Here is a 16,754-nt window from a genome sequence, read left to right on the forward strand (position 1 = left end):
TTGGGTAGCAGTCTGCTGTACTGTTTTCTGTCCTACCTGGAAGCCCGTAGGTTCTAACCTGCCAGGTGCCTCAGAGTTCCATCTTATTCTCCCTGCTGTTCATCGCCAATGAAACCCCTGGGAGTACTCATCCAGAGTTTTGGGCTCAGGTATCATCCATCTCTTGCTCACTTGCTCTCCTCTGTTTGAATCCAGGGAAGCAGTAGAGGTCCCGAATCAGAGATGGGATGGATGTGGATTAACCAACAAAAAATTAATCTACACAAGGTGGATCTCGTTTTGGTCCTTAGCAAAACTGTTCCTTTATGGTTAGCTAGTGAGTAGGAGCCACATTGGCACAGCTGTGGCTTTTTAGCCACTTCCTGGGTAAAGCAGATCTGGCCACTGTCATGCATGCATGCCAAGGTTGGGTTACTGTAATACGCTCAGTGTGGGCTGCCTCTGGAGAGTGTTTGGAAACTACATCTGATACAGAACGCTTCAGCCAGACTCCTTTCAGGGGCCCACTATCTGGATCATGTTACTCCATTGTTGCTTTATCTTCATTGGCTCTTGATTCAAATCTGCGCCCAATTCGAAATGCTGGTCATGATCTTTAAGGTTGCATATCAGCCTTCTCTAACCTGATGCCCTCCAGGCGTGCTGGACTACAACTCCCAGAATTCCCTGGCACCGGGTTGGGGAAGGGTGCTGTATATGGTTTGAAAGGCCCAGGGTGTCTTAAGGGTGTCTGTTGAAATCATCAGCTGAGTTAGGCCTTTCTTCACATCCCACTGCCATCACAGGCATGGCTGCCATGGACGCAGTGCCCAGGCTGTAGACTCCCTTTCTGCTGGAGGTTTATATGGCTCCTACATTACAGGCCTTCTATTGAGCACTAAAAACTCTTTTACTTTGCTGGATCTTTAGTCTTGAGTGATTTTTATTTCCCTGGCTCTTTATTATTAGTTCCTACTTGGGTACAGTACTTCCTTAGATATTTTGCTGTGCTGTGTTCTTTAGTTATTATTTATGATGTCTTCCACTAACAATTTCCAGAGGTAGCCATATTAGCCTGTAGCAGCATAAATAAGAAAGAGGCTCATGGCACCTTAAAGACGGGGAGATTTATTATACCATAAGCATGCGCGAACTCTAGCTTATGCCATAATAAATCTGTTACTCTTTAAGGTGCAACAAGCCTGTTTTTTTCTTTATGATGATTCTAGATTTTATCTGTTTATTCTGTAAAAGACTTGCAGAATAGCAGGGCGTTTTTTTTAAAAAAAAGAAATCGTGGTGGGGTTTGTTTTTTTAAAAAAAGAGAGAGCCTCTATTGACACCAATGGAGGAGGGAAGATTTAATATTCTTGAATTGGGGCCATGTGCATTTATTTTAGAGGAAGAAAATAAGATCTACCTGCTCCGTAATTAACGTAAGGTATAATTTGACTCCAATGTGATAAGATAGGGAAGTGTTGCCAATTAGCTAGGCCAGGGAGTAGTCAATTTGGTGCTTTCCAGATGGTTTGGGTCTACAACTCCCATAATCCCCAGCCAGCATGGCCAATGGTGTTGCCATCAGCGGAGAGTTGTGTATTCCACGTCATTGAATTTTATTTATTTATTTATTTATTTATTTATTACATTTTTATACCGCCCAATAGCCGAAGCTTTCTGGGCGGTTCACAAAAATTAAAACCACAAAAAACAGCCAACAGGTTAAAAACACAATTACGAAATACAGTATAAAAAGCGCAACCAGGATAAAACCACACAGCAAAGTTGATTATAAGATTAAAATACAGAGTTAAAACAGTAAAATTTAAATTTAAGTTAAAATTAAGTGTTAAAATACTGAGTGAATAAAAAGGTCTTCAGCTGGTGTGCATTCAGCAGAATGCTTTTTTCTGCTCCACTTGAGGTGGCCAAAAGTTGTGTTTGTATAATGGAAATAAAAATAAACACCGTTCCCTGAGTAATAACACTAACAATAGTGACAATAACAACAATTGTAGCCTCTGAAGTTCTCGAGGACAAGGCACATTAAAAACATAAAACAAACAAGAACTCTCTTAAAATACAAATTTCAGATGTTGGGCCATAGGGCCCAACCCAATCAAGACTGCAAGGCTGGAGGGAGGTTAAAGTCTCTTCCCCGGGGATCCCAATCAAGCAAACTGTTCCCTGCTGCCCAGCTGATAACGTGATCTGCTGGGGGAAATGGGCGGGTAATCAGTTGGGAAAACCTTGGGACTTGTGGGCCACATAAAGAGCGGCTGGAAATTGCCCATAACTGTGATAGGTATTTCTTCACACAGCACCTACTTCAGCTGTAGAATTTGCTGCCACAAAAATATAACTATGGCCATCAATAGGTACTAGTTACGATGGCAATATATACCGTATCATAGGTGATATACTTCTGAATACCAGTTGCTGAGAAACATGAACAGGAGGGTGCTGTTGCACTCATGCCCTGAAGACTACATAGCTACTTACTCATGCCCATGAGTACCAAAACTGGATTAGAGCGTGCACAATAGTAAATATTTCAGAATAAGTTGTACCATAGGGTGACCGTATGGAAAGGAGGGCTCCTGTATCTTTAACAGGTGTATAGAAAAGGGAATTTCAGCAGGTGTCATTTGTATGCATGCAGCACCTGGTGAAATTCCCTCTTCATCACAACAGTTAAAGCTACAGGAGCCCTGCCTTCTCGACCAGGTATAAAAGAGGGCAGGGCTCCTGCAGCTTTAACTGTTGTGATGAAGAGGGACTATGCAACTGTTAAAGAGACAGGAGCCCTGTCCTCCTTTCCATTTGGTCACCCTATTGTACCAACATTTCCAAGAATATAGAACATTCTGAAATAGTAGCATTTCCTTACAATCTTGTAGTTGTTCTCTGGGTATTGGAATCAGTATTTTTCAGGATGATTCTTTGCCAATATAAGCATGCTGAGATTGGTTGTCTCCCTGGGTAGTTGGGTGTGTGTTTTTCTCCTTCTCAGTATTGACGCACCAAGAAAGAGGAGGAGGAAGAAGAGACCCCTTTGTTCTCTGAAACCTTTCCTAATCATTCCCTAAATTCTCTTGAACTGAACACGTGCAAGGAGAAAGCAAAGCCCCTAAAGGCAATCTCTGAATGTCACCATTTTATTCCACACACACACACACACACACACACACACACACCCAAATGTGGTCCTGTTCAGCAGTTGACAGCTGTCATTCATAAAAATAAACTTTTGCTAACGGCCTCATTGCAATCCTGTGTTTCATAATATCTAGCCCTATCCGACAGTGGCTTGTTAAAATGCAGTTGTGTAATCGACAAGTGTGTCGTCTTCTCTTAATTTCCTGTCGGGACTGTTTGCAGATTCTATTGACTGCTTGTTGGAAGGCAGTCCTCCAGGGCTGTGTGGATTTGATTTTGTACTCATGCCTTTCTCTCTTTCTTTCTTTCTTTCTTTCTTTCTTTCTTTCTTTCTTTCTTTCTTCTGCATATGTACATTTTATTTTCTTTCTTCTGTATAACTTCTATAATATATATTACATAATATTTTATGGTTTTGATTGTTGTGAAGCCCTCAGAGAGCTTCAGATAGTGGGCGGTATAGAAATGTAATAAATAAATAAGCTGCGGCAAAAGTCTGTAGAATCTAGACAGCATTAAACTGCCAGGTCTTCTTCGGACAGTCTTTGGGAGAGATCGCTCAATATCAATACCAAATGGAGGAGGCGGTTGACTTTAAATGTCCTCTTTTAGCAGCATTGCCAGCTCTGAGATGATTTCACTTGCCAGTTCGGTATTCTTGCCCTCAGGTTTAGTATCAATTATTTTGCTGACTAAAGTTGGAAGTTTGATTTGGTATGGATGTTAGAATGCATTGATTTGTTAAAAACTTTTCTATACTGCTTTCTAGGGCAATTTATAATAACTAATACAAACAGTAATGGGCTGTGCTGAAAACAATCTCACCAAGAAAAAAATACATTCGTTTTTTTAAAATATATATATGGGGGATGTCTTTGCCTTCTGCCAAAAAGACATTAGTGATGGCACCAGGTGAGCCTCCCTGGGGAGAGAGTTCCATAAACAAGGTTGTTTGTTGTTTATTCGTTCAGTCGTTTCCGACTATTCGTGACTTCATGGACCATTCCACGCCAGAGCTTTCTGTCAGCTGTCGCCACCCCTAGCTCCCCCAAGGTCAAGTCTGTCACCTCCAGAATATCATCCATCCATCTTGCCCTTGGTCGGCCCCTCTTCCTTTTGCCTTCCACTTTCCCTCTTCTCCAGGGTATCCTGTCTTCTCATTATGTGGCCAAAGTACTTCAGTTTTGCCTTTAATACCATTCCCTCAAGTGAGCAGTCTGGCTTTATTTCCTGGAGTATGGACTGGTTTGATCTTCTTGCAGTCCAAGGTACCACAACGAAAAAGTCCCTGTTCCCTGTGGCCAGCTTGCTTCAGATGAAGATCTTGGTACCCTGTACAGCTCCCCCCTCCAACACACCCAACACACACCAGGCTCCGCCCATTAATAAGATACTTTTAAAATCACATCCTGGCAACCTTAGCTGTTAGATAGACACCTGATATTTTATTTAATGTGCTTTGCATCGTCGCTCCCTGTCTGACGGAGCTAGCCGACGGTGGCTTAGCAGGTGTTTAAATTCATTTAGCCATAAATATTTATGTCTGCTGGGCTTCACTTGAGCCCCGATTTTTATCTCCTCCCATCAATATTTTATGGCTCTGAGATACCTGTGCTTCCTGTTGTTTCCTGATACTAGCAGAAAACACTTGATACATCGTTGAATAGAAGGTAGAGTGCAGCTATTTTGGTTGCTTTGGTATCTGAGACCATTTCAAGCAAAGGCTCCACTCCTTTTCCTCCCTCCCTCTGCCCCGTCCAGATCCTGTTGTGATCTTTAAAGCCCCCTTAAGTATGCTATTGGTACACTTCAACCAGTGTTTCCTAAATCTCTGATAACTGTTTTCCCCCCGTGAATTAAAATTGGGAGTCTCACTTCTCCATATTTTATTTATTTCAGTTTCCGTGTTAGCCTCTAAAACAGTGGTTCTCAACCTTCCTAATGCCGCGGCCCTTTAATACAGTTCCTCATGTTGTGGTGACCCCCAAGCATAAAATTATTTTTGTTGCTACTTCATAACTGTAATTTTGCTACTGTTATGAATCGTAATGTAAATATCTGATATGCAGGATGTATTTTCATTGTTACAAATTGAACATAATTAAAGCATAGTGATTAATCACAAAAACAATATGTAATTATATATTGTGAAATATTTATTTCTAATTACAAATAAATGACCATCGGAAATATGTGTTTTCCGATGGTCTTAGGCGACCCCTGTGAAAGGGTCGTTCGACCCCCAAAGGGGTTGCGACCCACAGGTTGAGAACCGCTGCTCTAAAAGGTTGCTTTTTGAGTGCATAGGAGTGAGAACAAAGGAAGCAGCCTTAGGCCACATTGGATTATTTGTCTGTTTAGTGACTACTGTAACTGGCAGTACTTTGTTTAAAACTTGATTTTGTTCTGACTTTATATTGTTAGTTTTACCCTACCCAGTGCCTGTTTACCCTACCCTGTGCCTGTTTGCTTTCTCTTCCCCTCCTTATTGTTTTATTATGGTTTTATTAGAATGTAAGCCTATGCGGCAGGGTCTCGCGATTTACTGTTTTACTCTGTACAGCACCATGTACATTGATGGTGCTATATAAATAAATAAATAAATAATAATAATAATAATAATAATAATTCTCTGGAATCAGGCACAGGTCTTTCTAATTACTTGCATCCTACTCCTTTTCACTATGGATACAGATAATTCATAGGGTTAGGGTTAGGGTTACTGCCAGCTCAGATACCGCCAACTCAGACTGAGGGGAGGCATGATAGCACTCTTCAAGTTCTTGAAAGGTTGTCACGTAGAGGAGGGCCAGGATCTCTTCTCGATCATCCCAGAGTGCAGGACACGGAATAATGGGCTCAAGTGACAGGAAGCCAGATTCCGGCTGGACATCAGGAAAAACTTCCTGACTGTTAGAGCAGTACGACAATGGAACCTGTTACCTAGGGAGGTCATGGGCTCTCCCACACTAGAGGTCTTCAAGAGGCAGCTGGACAGCCATCTGTCAGGGATGCTTTAGGGTGGATTCCTGCATTGAGCAGGGGGTTGGCCTCGATGGCGGCCCCTTCCAACTCTACTATTCTATGATTCTATGATTTGGAAGGAGACAGAGTGGGAGCTGTGGCAGAGGCAGCGAGGGCAAGTCATGCTAGTGGGAGGGCAAGTCATTCTAGAAGGGAGGGAGGGAGGGAGGAAGGAAGGCCAGAGAATGGAATCACACGGTGGCACAGCAGGGAGCCTCCTTTGGGGGAAGCAGATTTGGAGGAGCCTTTTAGCAGATGGAAAGGCAACTTGTGCCCACTCCCCAAATGTTTTGGCTTACACTTCCATCAGCCTTACCCAACATGGTGAGGTGTGATGTGCATTTTAGTCCTGAACATCTGGAAGGACACAAGTTGCCCACCTCTGCTTTAATGAGTAAACCTCTTTCAGCTCACTAGCAGTTCTGGGATGGGGGGATCTGAAGCCTTCCAGATGATGATGGAGTACATCTCTCCAATCATCCCTGACCATTGGGCATGCTATCTGGGCTGATAGTCCTTGGAGTCTAATTACATCTGGAAGGCCACTCTCGCTTTAGATGAGACTTAGTACCAGGTTACTGACTGTGGATTGGTCAGTACCAAGCCAGATGCCCCTATGTTGCACCCTGTACACAGTGATGTCTTGACATTATGGTGCATACATCCTTGGACCGGCCTGTGGGTGTAGCTTTCATTTTGACATTCTCGTTGTCAGTGCGGGTGGCCGCCACCATGTACATATGATGGTTTCAAGATGATGCATACTTACAATAGCTGCAAGGCAAAGATGTATGGAAGCCCTGCCAAGCATCTCTTGGTTCATTTACAGTGACCCATGTAAATATTTATTTTCCGCTTTTCTGTGAAAGTCTCCCAGATAAATGACACCAGATAATCACACATAAAGGTCCCTGCTTGCAGGTTGTGTGTGTGTGGGGGGGGGGGTGTCAAAAGGAAAAAGCAATAGGGAGGGAAGAGGAAAACAAAGAAACCCAGGCAATGGTTCTTAAAGTTACAGTGTGCTTCTTATAATGACCAGTTTCAATGGATCTGTTCAAGAAGAGGAGCCAAATGGAGCTGGTGTCTCAGCTGCATCTATGGAGAGACCCCAGGATACCATCTTCCCATCTGCTGCAGCCAAGTGGAATGTAGCTAGGTTTAGGGTCACTTCACTTAACTGTTTGTAGAAATGAGGCCTCCTCCTGTTGCTCTCAGTTTTTTAAGGTCAAGATTTACCCCCAAAAATCTGTATTGGCTGAAAACAGTTTTCCGTGTCTTATGCTATAGACCAGGAAAGGGAGATTGTTTTCTGCTGCCTCCATCTCACCACTGAATTTCAGCGACGTGGGGGCCATCTTAACGGGTATGGGGCTGCGGGCGACCTGCGTGTTGCCCACCCTTGCCATGGACTGTTAGCAGAGAAGAAAGGACAGATTTGGTTTGACTGGCAGTCTCCTCCAGGAACACACTTCGTATTTTTGTTTTTTCACTACTTTTTTTTCTTTTTATGCAAATACAAATCTATTTTTATCTTTGTGTCTATGTGTCTGCTATGTGGTAAGCTTCTTGTATATTAGGTTGGGAAGACAGGCTTCATGCTATCACTAGGACAGGCCACAATAATCTCCAAACTGTGGTAGATGTTTGTTTTTTTCCACTGGTCTACAATCCATAATCCTCTTAATTCCTTTAGAGCAGCAGCTGATATTGCTAAAGCCCATGCCTAAAGGCAGGGAAGAGCTTATCCCGAAAGCCCTTCTATTCATGTAAGCAAAGTGTGGGTGATTGGCTGTTTATTCATTCTCATGTAGTAACAGTTTTCCTCCCTGCCCATCTTTTTTCCTTAGATGCAGCAGCTGTTTTACGAAAACTATGAGCAGAACAAAAAGGGTTACATCAAAGACCTCCGTAATAGCAAGATTCACCGAGCAATCACCTTGCATCCGAACAAGAGTCCCCCCTACCAATATAGGCTCCATAGCTACATGTTGAGTCGCAAAATAGCAGAGCTGCGTTACCGGACCATCCAGTTGCACCGAGAAATCGTCCTCATGAGCAAATACAGCAGTACCGAAGTCCACAGGGATGATCTTCAGCTGGGGATAGCGCCTTCCTTCATGCGGTTTCAGCCGCGCCAGCGCGAAGAAGTTTTGGAGTGGGAATTCCTCACAGGGAAGTATCTTTATTCCGCTGCAGATGGCCAACCGCCCCGTCGAGGAATGGACTCCTCTCAGCGTGAGGCATTGGATGACATAGTCATGCAAGTTATGGAAATGATCAATGCAAATGCCAAGACTAGAGGGCGGATCATTGACTTCAAGGAGATACAGTATGGTTACCGCAGAGTCAATCCAATGTATGGGGCAGAGTACGTTCTCGACTTACTGCTGTTGTACAAGAAGCACAAGGGAAAGAAGATGACCGTTCCTGTCCGAAGGCACGCATACTTGCAACAGACCTTTAGCAAAGTCCAGTTTATGGAACATGAAGAGATGGATGCCAAAGAGCTGGCCAATAAAATCAACCAGGATTCGGGGTCCTTGTCTTTCCTCTCCAATTCTCTGAAGATGTTCGTCCCGTTCCAGCTAAGTAAGTCGAAAGCCGAGAAGAAGGAACCCAAAGACAAGAAGATCAACATCTTGATTCCTCTCTCCGGACGCTTTGATATGTTTGCACGCTTCATGATGAACTTCGAAAAGACTTGCCTCATTCCTAATCAGAATGTCAAATTGGTTGTCCTGCTTTTCAATTCCGACTCCAACCCTGACAAGGCAAGGCAGGTTGAACTGATGAGAGATTACCGCTTGAAGTACCCTAAGGCAGACATGCAGATCTTGCCGGTATCTGGCGAATTCTCCCGAGCTCTGGCCCTAGAAGTTGGATCCTCTCAGTTTAACAATGAATCTTTGCTATTCTTCTGTGATGTTGACTTGGTGTTTACAGCTGAGTTTCTCCAGCGGTGTAGAGCCAACACAGTTCTGGGGCAACAAATATATTTTCCAATCATCTTTAGCCAATACGATCCAAAGATTGTCTATAGTGGGAAAGTTCCTAGTGATAATCATTTTGCCTTCACCCAGAAAACCGGCTTCTGGAGGAACTATGGCTTTGGGATTGCCTGCATTTACAAGGGCGATCTTATTCAAGCAGGTGGTTTTGACGTTTCTATCCAGGGTTGGGGTCTTGAGGATGTGGACTTGTTCAATAAGGTTATTCACGCTGGGCTAAAGACATTCCGAAGCCAAGAAGTTGGAGTAGTCCATGTACACCATCCTGTCTTTTGTGACCCTAATCTTGATCCAAAACAATATAAAATGTGTTTGGGGTCCAAAGCATCAACTTATGGGTCTACGCAGCAGTTGGCTGAGCTATGGCTTCAAAAGAATGAACCCAATTTTGGCAAGACCAGCATTGCTAATGGTTCCCTGAGGACAGCCTAATATCCAGCTATGCTGGAGAAAAAAAAAAAACCCTACCTGTTGCATTTTTTAAAAAAATTGCCCTAATTTATTTTTTGTTTGGGAAAGCATTTTGATAGTTGATTTTTTAAAAAGACCGCACAAGGTTATATTTTAGAAACCATCATTTTCTTACAAGGACCTTCTGGGCTTTTTTTCTGAACAAAACTGTGATCAACTTTTGCCTTTTTGAACAACATCAGTGGCTGAGTATTGTGACTTGCCTGGTTCTGACAACTTGAAATAAATACTTTTTTCCTGATTAACAAACTTTAAAAAAGAAACATGAAAACTCCCCTACTTCACACATTATCCCACTGCTCATTTAGTTACCTGGGTTCTTCCAGTACCAACCGAATGCAAATGATTCACAAATGATTTACTTAATTTCTCCCCCTCTTTCGCTCGGAACAGAAAAAATGGATTCTTCCTAATTTTTTAAAAAAGTATTAGAACAAAGAAAAGAAAGTGGCAGTGTTGGCTAATTCACTTACAAGAATCTTCCATTTGGTTGATATTTCAACCTTAAAATGTACCTTTTTTTGCTCATTATATAGTGAGCAACCAGAAAAGAAGGGGGAATTGAGCACAACTTTGATAATGTGTACCTTTTGTTTAAAAAAAAGAAAAGAAGAAAAAATATTTCCTTTCTTGGTCCATAGATGGATCTGGTGTTAAAATTCCCATCACAGGTTCTGAGTTTTTCTCAATCCGATGTCTTGTATAGATGCCTTGATGACAAAGAACAGTGCTTTAGTTAATAGAGAAGAATTGTGTTTTGTTGCTATAAAAAGCGACAAACTAAATCCAAGACACTCCAAATTGAATGTGTTGGGAAAATATTTATTTTCCCCCCCAACCAGTTACAGTATTTTGATTGGGAACAATTTACTATGTTTCCTTAACTAGTTTGTTTTTGCTTTCTGTATTGGGTAGGCCTTTTAATTTATTTAATATCCTTTGTTTTAGATTCCTGTCTTTTTATTTTTAATAACTGCTAGTCATTAATATTTATGTATCTTAGGAATGTATTGCATTTTCTTACTGTTAAAGATAGCTTACATCTTCTTCCTTTGCAGTAAACCCATCTCCAAAGATTTTTTTCCTAAAGTGTTCTCTTTTATTTTTCAAAATTACTTATATATATATACATCTATATATTTAAAAAGTAATAGAAACTTTGGATATAGTTTCTGATGCCCCAAAATGAACTTCACATTTCAGGAAGGGAATAGAAACGGTGAGGAAAACCTTTGTCTAAGCACAGAGCAAAAACTTAAAAATATGTGCACGCACATTCCCCATTGCAAAATAAAATGTCTTTGAATAAAAAACACACACACGCTCTTCTGCATTGAACTTTACAATGGTACCAGAACTTGTGTTCAAAGCACAATTCTATACCGGCACCTAATCATTTGTAACAATCTTTATTTTTCCCAGAAGAAAAATAAAATGAGTGAATAGTGTGTACTTCTGCTGAAGTCTTCAGTAACATTCTCCTCTTTATTCCCTGTTGTGCTTCTCTGTATAATTAGTGAATTTGTGGAAGCAAAGGGGTTAAAACAGCTACTTAACTTTGGGGTCCTGATTCTGAACTATAAGGTAGTCTTGCAACTGGCCACTCACCTGGTCACCTGTGACAGGTAAGGATTACCCCCAGCACAAACAGACTGGGAAGCTTTTGCAAAGCAGCAGAAAATGGGTGGTTTATGATTTCTTTCAGGATGCTACAAATGCTAACGTTGGTACATGGTGAGTAACTAAGCTAGTAAAGATTTTGCTGCATGGATAACTATTTAAAAACAAGTAAAAGCAACAACATCAGAGTGGCAGTTAAAAGCTTCAGTAAAACCATCAAAAGCCACGAAAAGCCCAGGCAAAGTAAAACAGTTTTAGCTGGAGTCTAAAAGTCGTCAGATTTGGTGAACTGATAAAGGGAAGGCGTTTCAGAGAAGAGGGACCACCACTAAGAAGGCATAGGCTGGATTCACGCAACAGGCTAGCCCACCATGGGTTATTGTGTTGTCTTAAACACAGTGTGTTTATTGCAGGGTGGCTTGTTAACTATGTACTGAGGTAACATCAAGGCAACGTACAACAACATTAGCACTAATTTACAATAAAATCACAATAAAAGAAGATGTGCTAAATAAGCACAGACAGCAGCTAGAGTAAAATAGTTTTAACTTGATATTGGCATCCAGTAAACCTTTCTGGAGAGGGCATTCCACAAATGAGGTGCCACCACAGAAAAGACTCTTATTGCCAGAAACCTAGCCTGTGAAGCTGGCAGCACCAGAAGCAGGCCCTCAAAAGATGATTTTGTGTGCACTTCTGCTGTAATGAACGTATGTAATTTGGTTTTTTGTGTGTTAACTACGAAGCAGCATTTGATGTAGCAGTACACGGTTGTCAGTGGCGGCACAAAACATGGAATTTGTGGCACAAAAGGGCATATATTTGGAAGAGATACTAATTTGGGGGGGGGTGTTCATAGTTAACCGCCTGTTGATTCAGGTATTTTGTATTGCTTTTGCCCCAGATGACTGCCTCCACTGAGCTGGCATTTGACCTTTTCAGAAAAGCCAAAGATTGCCCTGTTGGCTACTTGACTCTGAACTGCAGGGTGTCAAAACTGGTGTCCCTTTTTGACGGGGAGGCATGTTTTGATTGAAGCAGAGATGGCGAAATGGCAAACGCGTTTGCCTTGGCCTGCCAATACCATTTAGAAAGGAGGACGACTGATGAGTCAGACCTTAAGCAGAAGAAAGGTCAGGGGAAAGGGTAGGTCCCGTTAATCCGTGACGGAAGCCAAGAGGAGGATAAAGGGAGCAAGAATGCTTAATGGGAAGGAGGTGGAAGGGAATCAAGGATGACTCTCAACATTTCCACTTTTGGAACCCTAATTAAGGGGGGGGAAGCACTTTCTAAGACTTGCATCACTCAATTTGAGTATACCACAAGGCCAAACGCTGTAATACAGATACAGGAAACATATATTTCATCGTGTTTACTTTTCAGTAAAGGCACTGCGTAAACCCCTATGTAAGCAGCAGCTTTTGAAAACCAACTGTGATAAGTTGAAGGCCGGGGTTCTCTCTCTCTCTCTCTCTCTCTCTCTCTCTCTCTCTCTCTCTCTCTCTCTCTCTCTCTCTCTCTCTCTCTCTCTCTCTCTCTCTCTCTCTCTCGGATTTCTTTGAATGAAGGGATAGGAAAGAGAATTTCATGGGCTCTTCACTGCCAAGCAGCTGGGAATGGTGTGTGTGATGATGATGTCATGGCTGGGAAATGGCTATCTCCCCCCCCCACACACACACACACATCCAACGGCCCAGCAACTTGACTGGGAAGAATTTGACCACCCAAGCTCAAGTAGTTGATCTTTTTGGGTTGTACCATATTTCCCTCGATAGCCCTGTGAAAGAAGGCACTTACACGTGGGAAACGGGGCGGGGGGGTGGAGTTGTGGGTTGGCTGGTTCAAGGCAACCAGCTCTTTTCCCAATGAAGATATGCTTTGAACCTCGGCACGAATCCCGATCATTCCATCCTCCAGGAACATGAAGACGTGTTGCGTTGGTAGTGTCTGAAGGAAATATTTTGTGGGATTAGGTCATTGGGATATGTGGAATGATTTTGTGTGTGTGGTTTTCTTCATGAAAAGATGCAAAGATGGGACTGAAATTTGCAGGCCCTTGATTGCTGGATTATTATTTTTTTACTATAGGTGATGGAAATTTTCTGATGGAATTAAAATACGGATAAATCTCTTTGTGTGTATGTGTGTGTATGAAAATGGAAAGACAACGTGTTTTAGGTCCATGAGCATAATCAAAGTTATTTAAGTCAATTACTTAAATATTTTAAATCAGAAAGGGGGAAAGGTTAAATCATGTTTCCCAGGGATATCTCTGCGTGTAATTTCCTAAATAATGGTGCCAATCCCAGAGCTGCAAATGAAGTAGAGAGGGCAAACCTTTGAAAAATGATCAAATTGGTTCTCCACTCACGTAGAGAAATCCTCCTTTAACTCAAATGACAGACGGGTAGAGGCATTGATTCAGTTTAGAAATTGTCTGTAGTAATAAGCTCATAGTCAGATATTTAATATTAGCCAAGCTATTCTTTAAGAGAAACTTAGTATTTGCATTTTTTGTAATTAACAACTAAAAAAAACCCAGCCAAGTGGTTTTTTTTTTAAAAAAAATCATTTCCTCAATTTTGGTATTTTATTTTATTTTTTACATTTTATACTGCTCATTAGCTAAAGCACTCTGGGCAGTGCACAATTAAAACCATAAAATAAAAGTATCAAATTTAAAATGTTAAAAGTTGCGGGGGGTGGGAGAAAGCAATATAAAACCAGATAAGTTAAAGTCCAGGGGGAAAGCCTGCGTGAAAAGGTATGTTTTATTTATTGATTGATTGATTAAATGTATATACCTCCCCATAGCTGAAGCTCTCTGGGCGGTTTACAAAAGTTAAAAACAGTGAACATTAAAAAGTATACAAAATTTTAAACCATCAAAAATATAAAAACAACAGTATCCATTTAAACAACAACAGTTCTGGGGTCCATTAAAAAACAAACAAACTTAGCATATGTTGTTAAATGCCTGTGAGAAGAGAAAAGTCTTGACCTGGCGCCGAAAAGATAACAATGTTGGGGCCAGGCGAGCCTCATCGGAAATCATTCCATAATTAGGGGGCCACCACTGAAAAGGCCCTCTCCTGGTTGCCCAGGAGGCGTTTAAAGGATGTTACATTGTCTGCCTCCCGAACCGCACGAGGGAGGGTTTTCCATTGGGTGTTCTATGTGGACCAAAGAGGTAGCAAGAGAAAATTAACTTCATCATCATATACTCAATAGCCAGCAATTTCCAGGCTTTTCGTTCTGTAACATAGTTTAAACTACATTCATTAAGTCATTTGTTTATCTTTCCGAGTTCTGCTTTCAAAATCGGTAAACCCCCGTTTCAAGAATGAAGTGAAATGAAAGTTCCGCTTAGGCCTAACGCCGTGAGCAGCTGCAGTGAAGCAGCCGTTGACAGCATCCAGTGGAAGGGATCTAATGTTGCAAGAAGACGTCCCACCCCCTTGCCAGCCACATGGGGACCTGAAACGCTTCTCGACGTTGGCACAGCATCAACGCTCCATGCAGCTGTACGAACGCTGAGGTCTTCCATCAAACACTGCTTTTGTTGTGCGAGGAAGAGGGGATGGAGCAGCAGAACTCCTTATAGGACCATTCTGGCCCGTGAAACGTAGCTCTCCTTCCCCCAAACGGACGGCCAGGATGGAAGCTGCATCTTTCTTACTGACCACAAAAGCATTTTTAAAAACCTCTTTCCTCTTCCTTTCGGTAAACAGCTCTGGAATCTGTTAAGTGTTTTTCTTTTTGTTATTGTTGATTGCTTGGCAGGGTCTGGCAGTTTATTTTTATTTATTATTGCATTTATATCCCGCCTTTTTTCCTCTAAGGAACCCAAGGCGGTGTACATAATCCTCCTCTCCATTTTCTCCTCACAACAACAACCCTGTGAGGTGGGTTGGGCTGAGAGTCTGTGACTGGTCCCAAATCACCCAGTGAGCTTCCATGGCCGAGTGGGGATTAGAACCCAGATCTCCTGACTCCCAGTCTGACACTTTAGCCACTACGCCACACTGGCTCTCAGTTGACGCAATTCCATTTAGAGCAGGAGTTTTCAAACTCTGTGCTGTAGCTACATTTGTGTGAGCACAAGCCCACTGCCAGGACGCCACGAGAAATGAATTTGAGAACATCAGAATAGCCCTGCTGGATCAGACTGAGGGTCCATCTAGTCCAGCACAGTGTTCACACTGACCAACCAGCTGTCAGCCAGGGACCAACAAAGCAGGACATGGAGCAACAGCACCCTCCCACCCATGTTCCCCAGCAAGTGGTGCACGTAGGCTTACTGCTTCAAATACTGGAAATAGCACATCACTATCAGGGCTAGTAGCCATTGATTGCCTTCTCCAGGAATTTCTCCAACCCCCTTTTAAAGCCATCCAAACTGGTGGTCATCACTACATCTTGTGGTAGTGAATTCCATAATGTATGCACTGTGTAAAGAATTACTTCCTTTTATTTGTCCTGGATCTCCCACCAACTTCGTGGATGACCCTTGGTGCTAGTATTTTGAGAGAGGGAGAAAGGTGTCTCCCATGAGCCACAAAATCACCTATGGAGGAGGGAGCCTGAAGTGTCTTTGTATGATACACTGCTCTCTGGGCTCGCCTCCTACCAGTCCTTGCAGATTCTGCCACATCAGGTGATTGGATCACTGAATTGCTTCCCCGATGCAGAGAAGCAACAGTTACTTGCCCTTGGAGAGGAAGCTGTCCATTGCATCTCTGCATGAGTGGCTGTTTTGGACTTGCAGTAACATGAGATGGGCAGTTCTTCCTCTTTTGCACACTAAACATTTGGAGGCATAAGAGCAATGTTTACGTCCAGTTTCAACTAAAACAACAGTGTGCCTTCAGGCATGTAGAAGATAGAGTAGGATCTACTGGTAGATCTCTGGGGGATTTGCAGTAGATCAGTGAGGATTTTAGACTCCCAGTTGCTTGCCAAAAGCAGCAACCATGACCTCCCACTGGTGAAATGAAGAAAACTCAGGATAAATAGGAGTGGATATTTGTGTGAAGTCTTAAAGCATATTTCTTTCATGACTGGCTCCAGTTGGTGGATCTCAAAGTTGTAGTAAAAAACTCCCCAACAAATATCCTGCAAGCCAGAAGTTTTCCCATGCCTGGCTTAGCTGTCAGACTTCTCTTGCTTCCTTTTTTAACCTAATGCCCCCCTAAAATCTCCAGCTTCACTAATATGTATAAATTCTGCCATGTCTCCCTTAAATCTGTTCTCTAGCTAACAAGCAACCCATGTGAGAGACATCTGGGTAACCACTGGGTTTCATATCTTCAGAACTGGGACGTCAACCATTGTCGTTTCATTGACCCAGTAAACTTGGGTGCAACTTGAAACCTGCCTAGCGTGTCATAGAATCTTACCCAATTCAGTTTGTAGTCACCTGGTACCTCCATTTTAAGACTATGTGGCTACGACATCAAGCCGGCTTTCCCCCCTCCCCATTTTGCTTAACAT

General features: G+C 42.4%; 1 protein-coding gene across 1 annotated transcript in view; it reads left to right on the top strand.

Annotated features, from left to right (window-relative positions):
- CHSY1 (chondroitin sulfate synthase 1) overlaps nt 1-11,109 on the top strand; it is a 111,430-nt gene extending 100,321 nt beyond the window's left edge. The window contains exon 3 of the mRNA XM_063142174.1: nt 8,010-11,109. Coding sequence (XP_062998244.1) covers nt 8,010-9,602 — 1,593 coding nt within the window. The 3' untranslated portion in view covers nt 9,603-11,109. The remainder of the gene's footprint in view (nt 1-8,009) is intronic.
- The last annotated feature ends 5,645 nt before the right edge of the window (nt 11,110-16,754 follow it).

This window comes from Elgaria multicarinata, chromosome 16, assembly GCF_023053635.1.
Source record: "Elgaria multicarinata webbii isolate HBS135686 ecotype San Diego chromosome 16, rElgMul1.1.pri, whole genome shotgun sequence".
Taxonomy (NCBI): domain Eukaryota; kingdom Metazoa; phylum Chordata; class Lepidosauria; order Squamata; family Anguidae; genus Elgaria; species Elgaria multicarinata.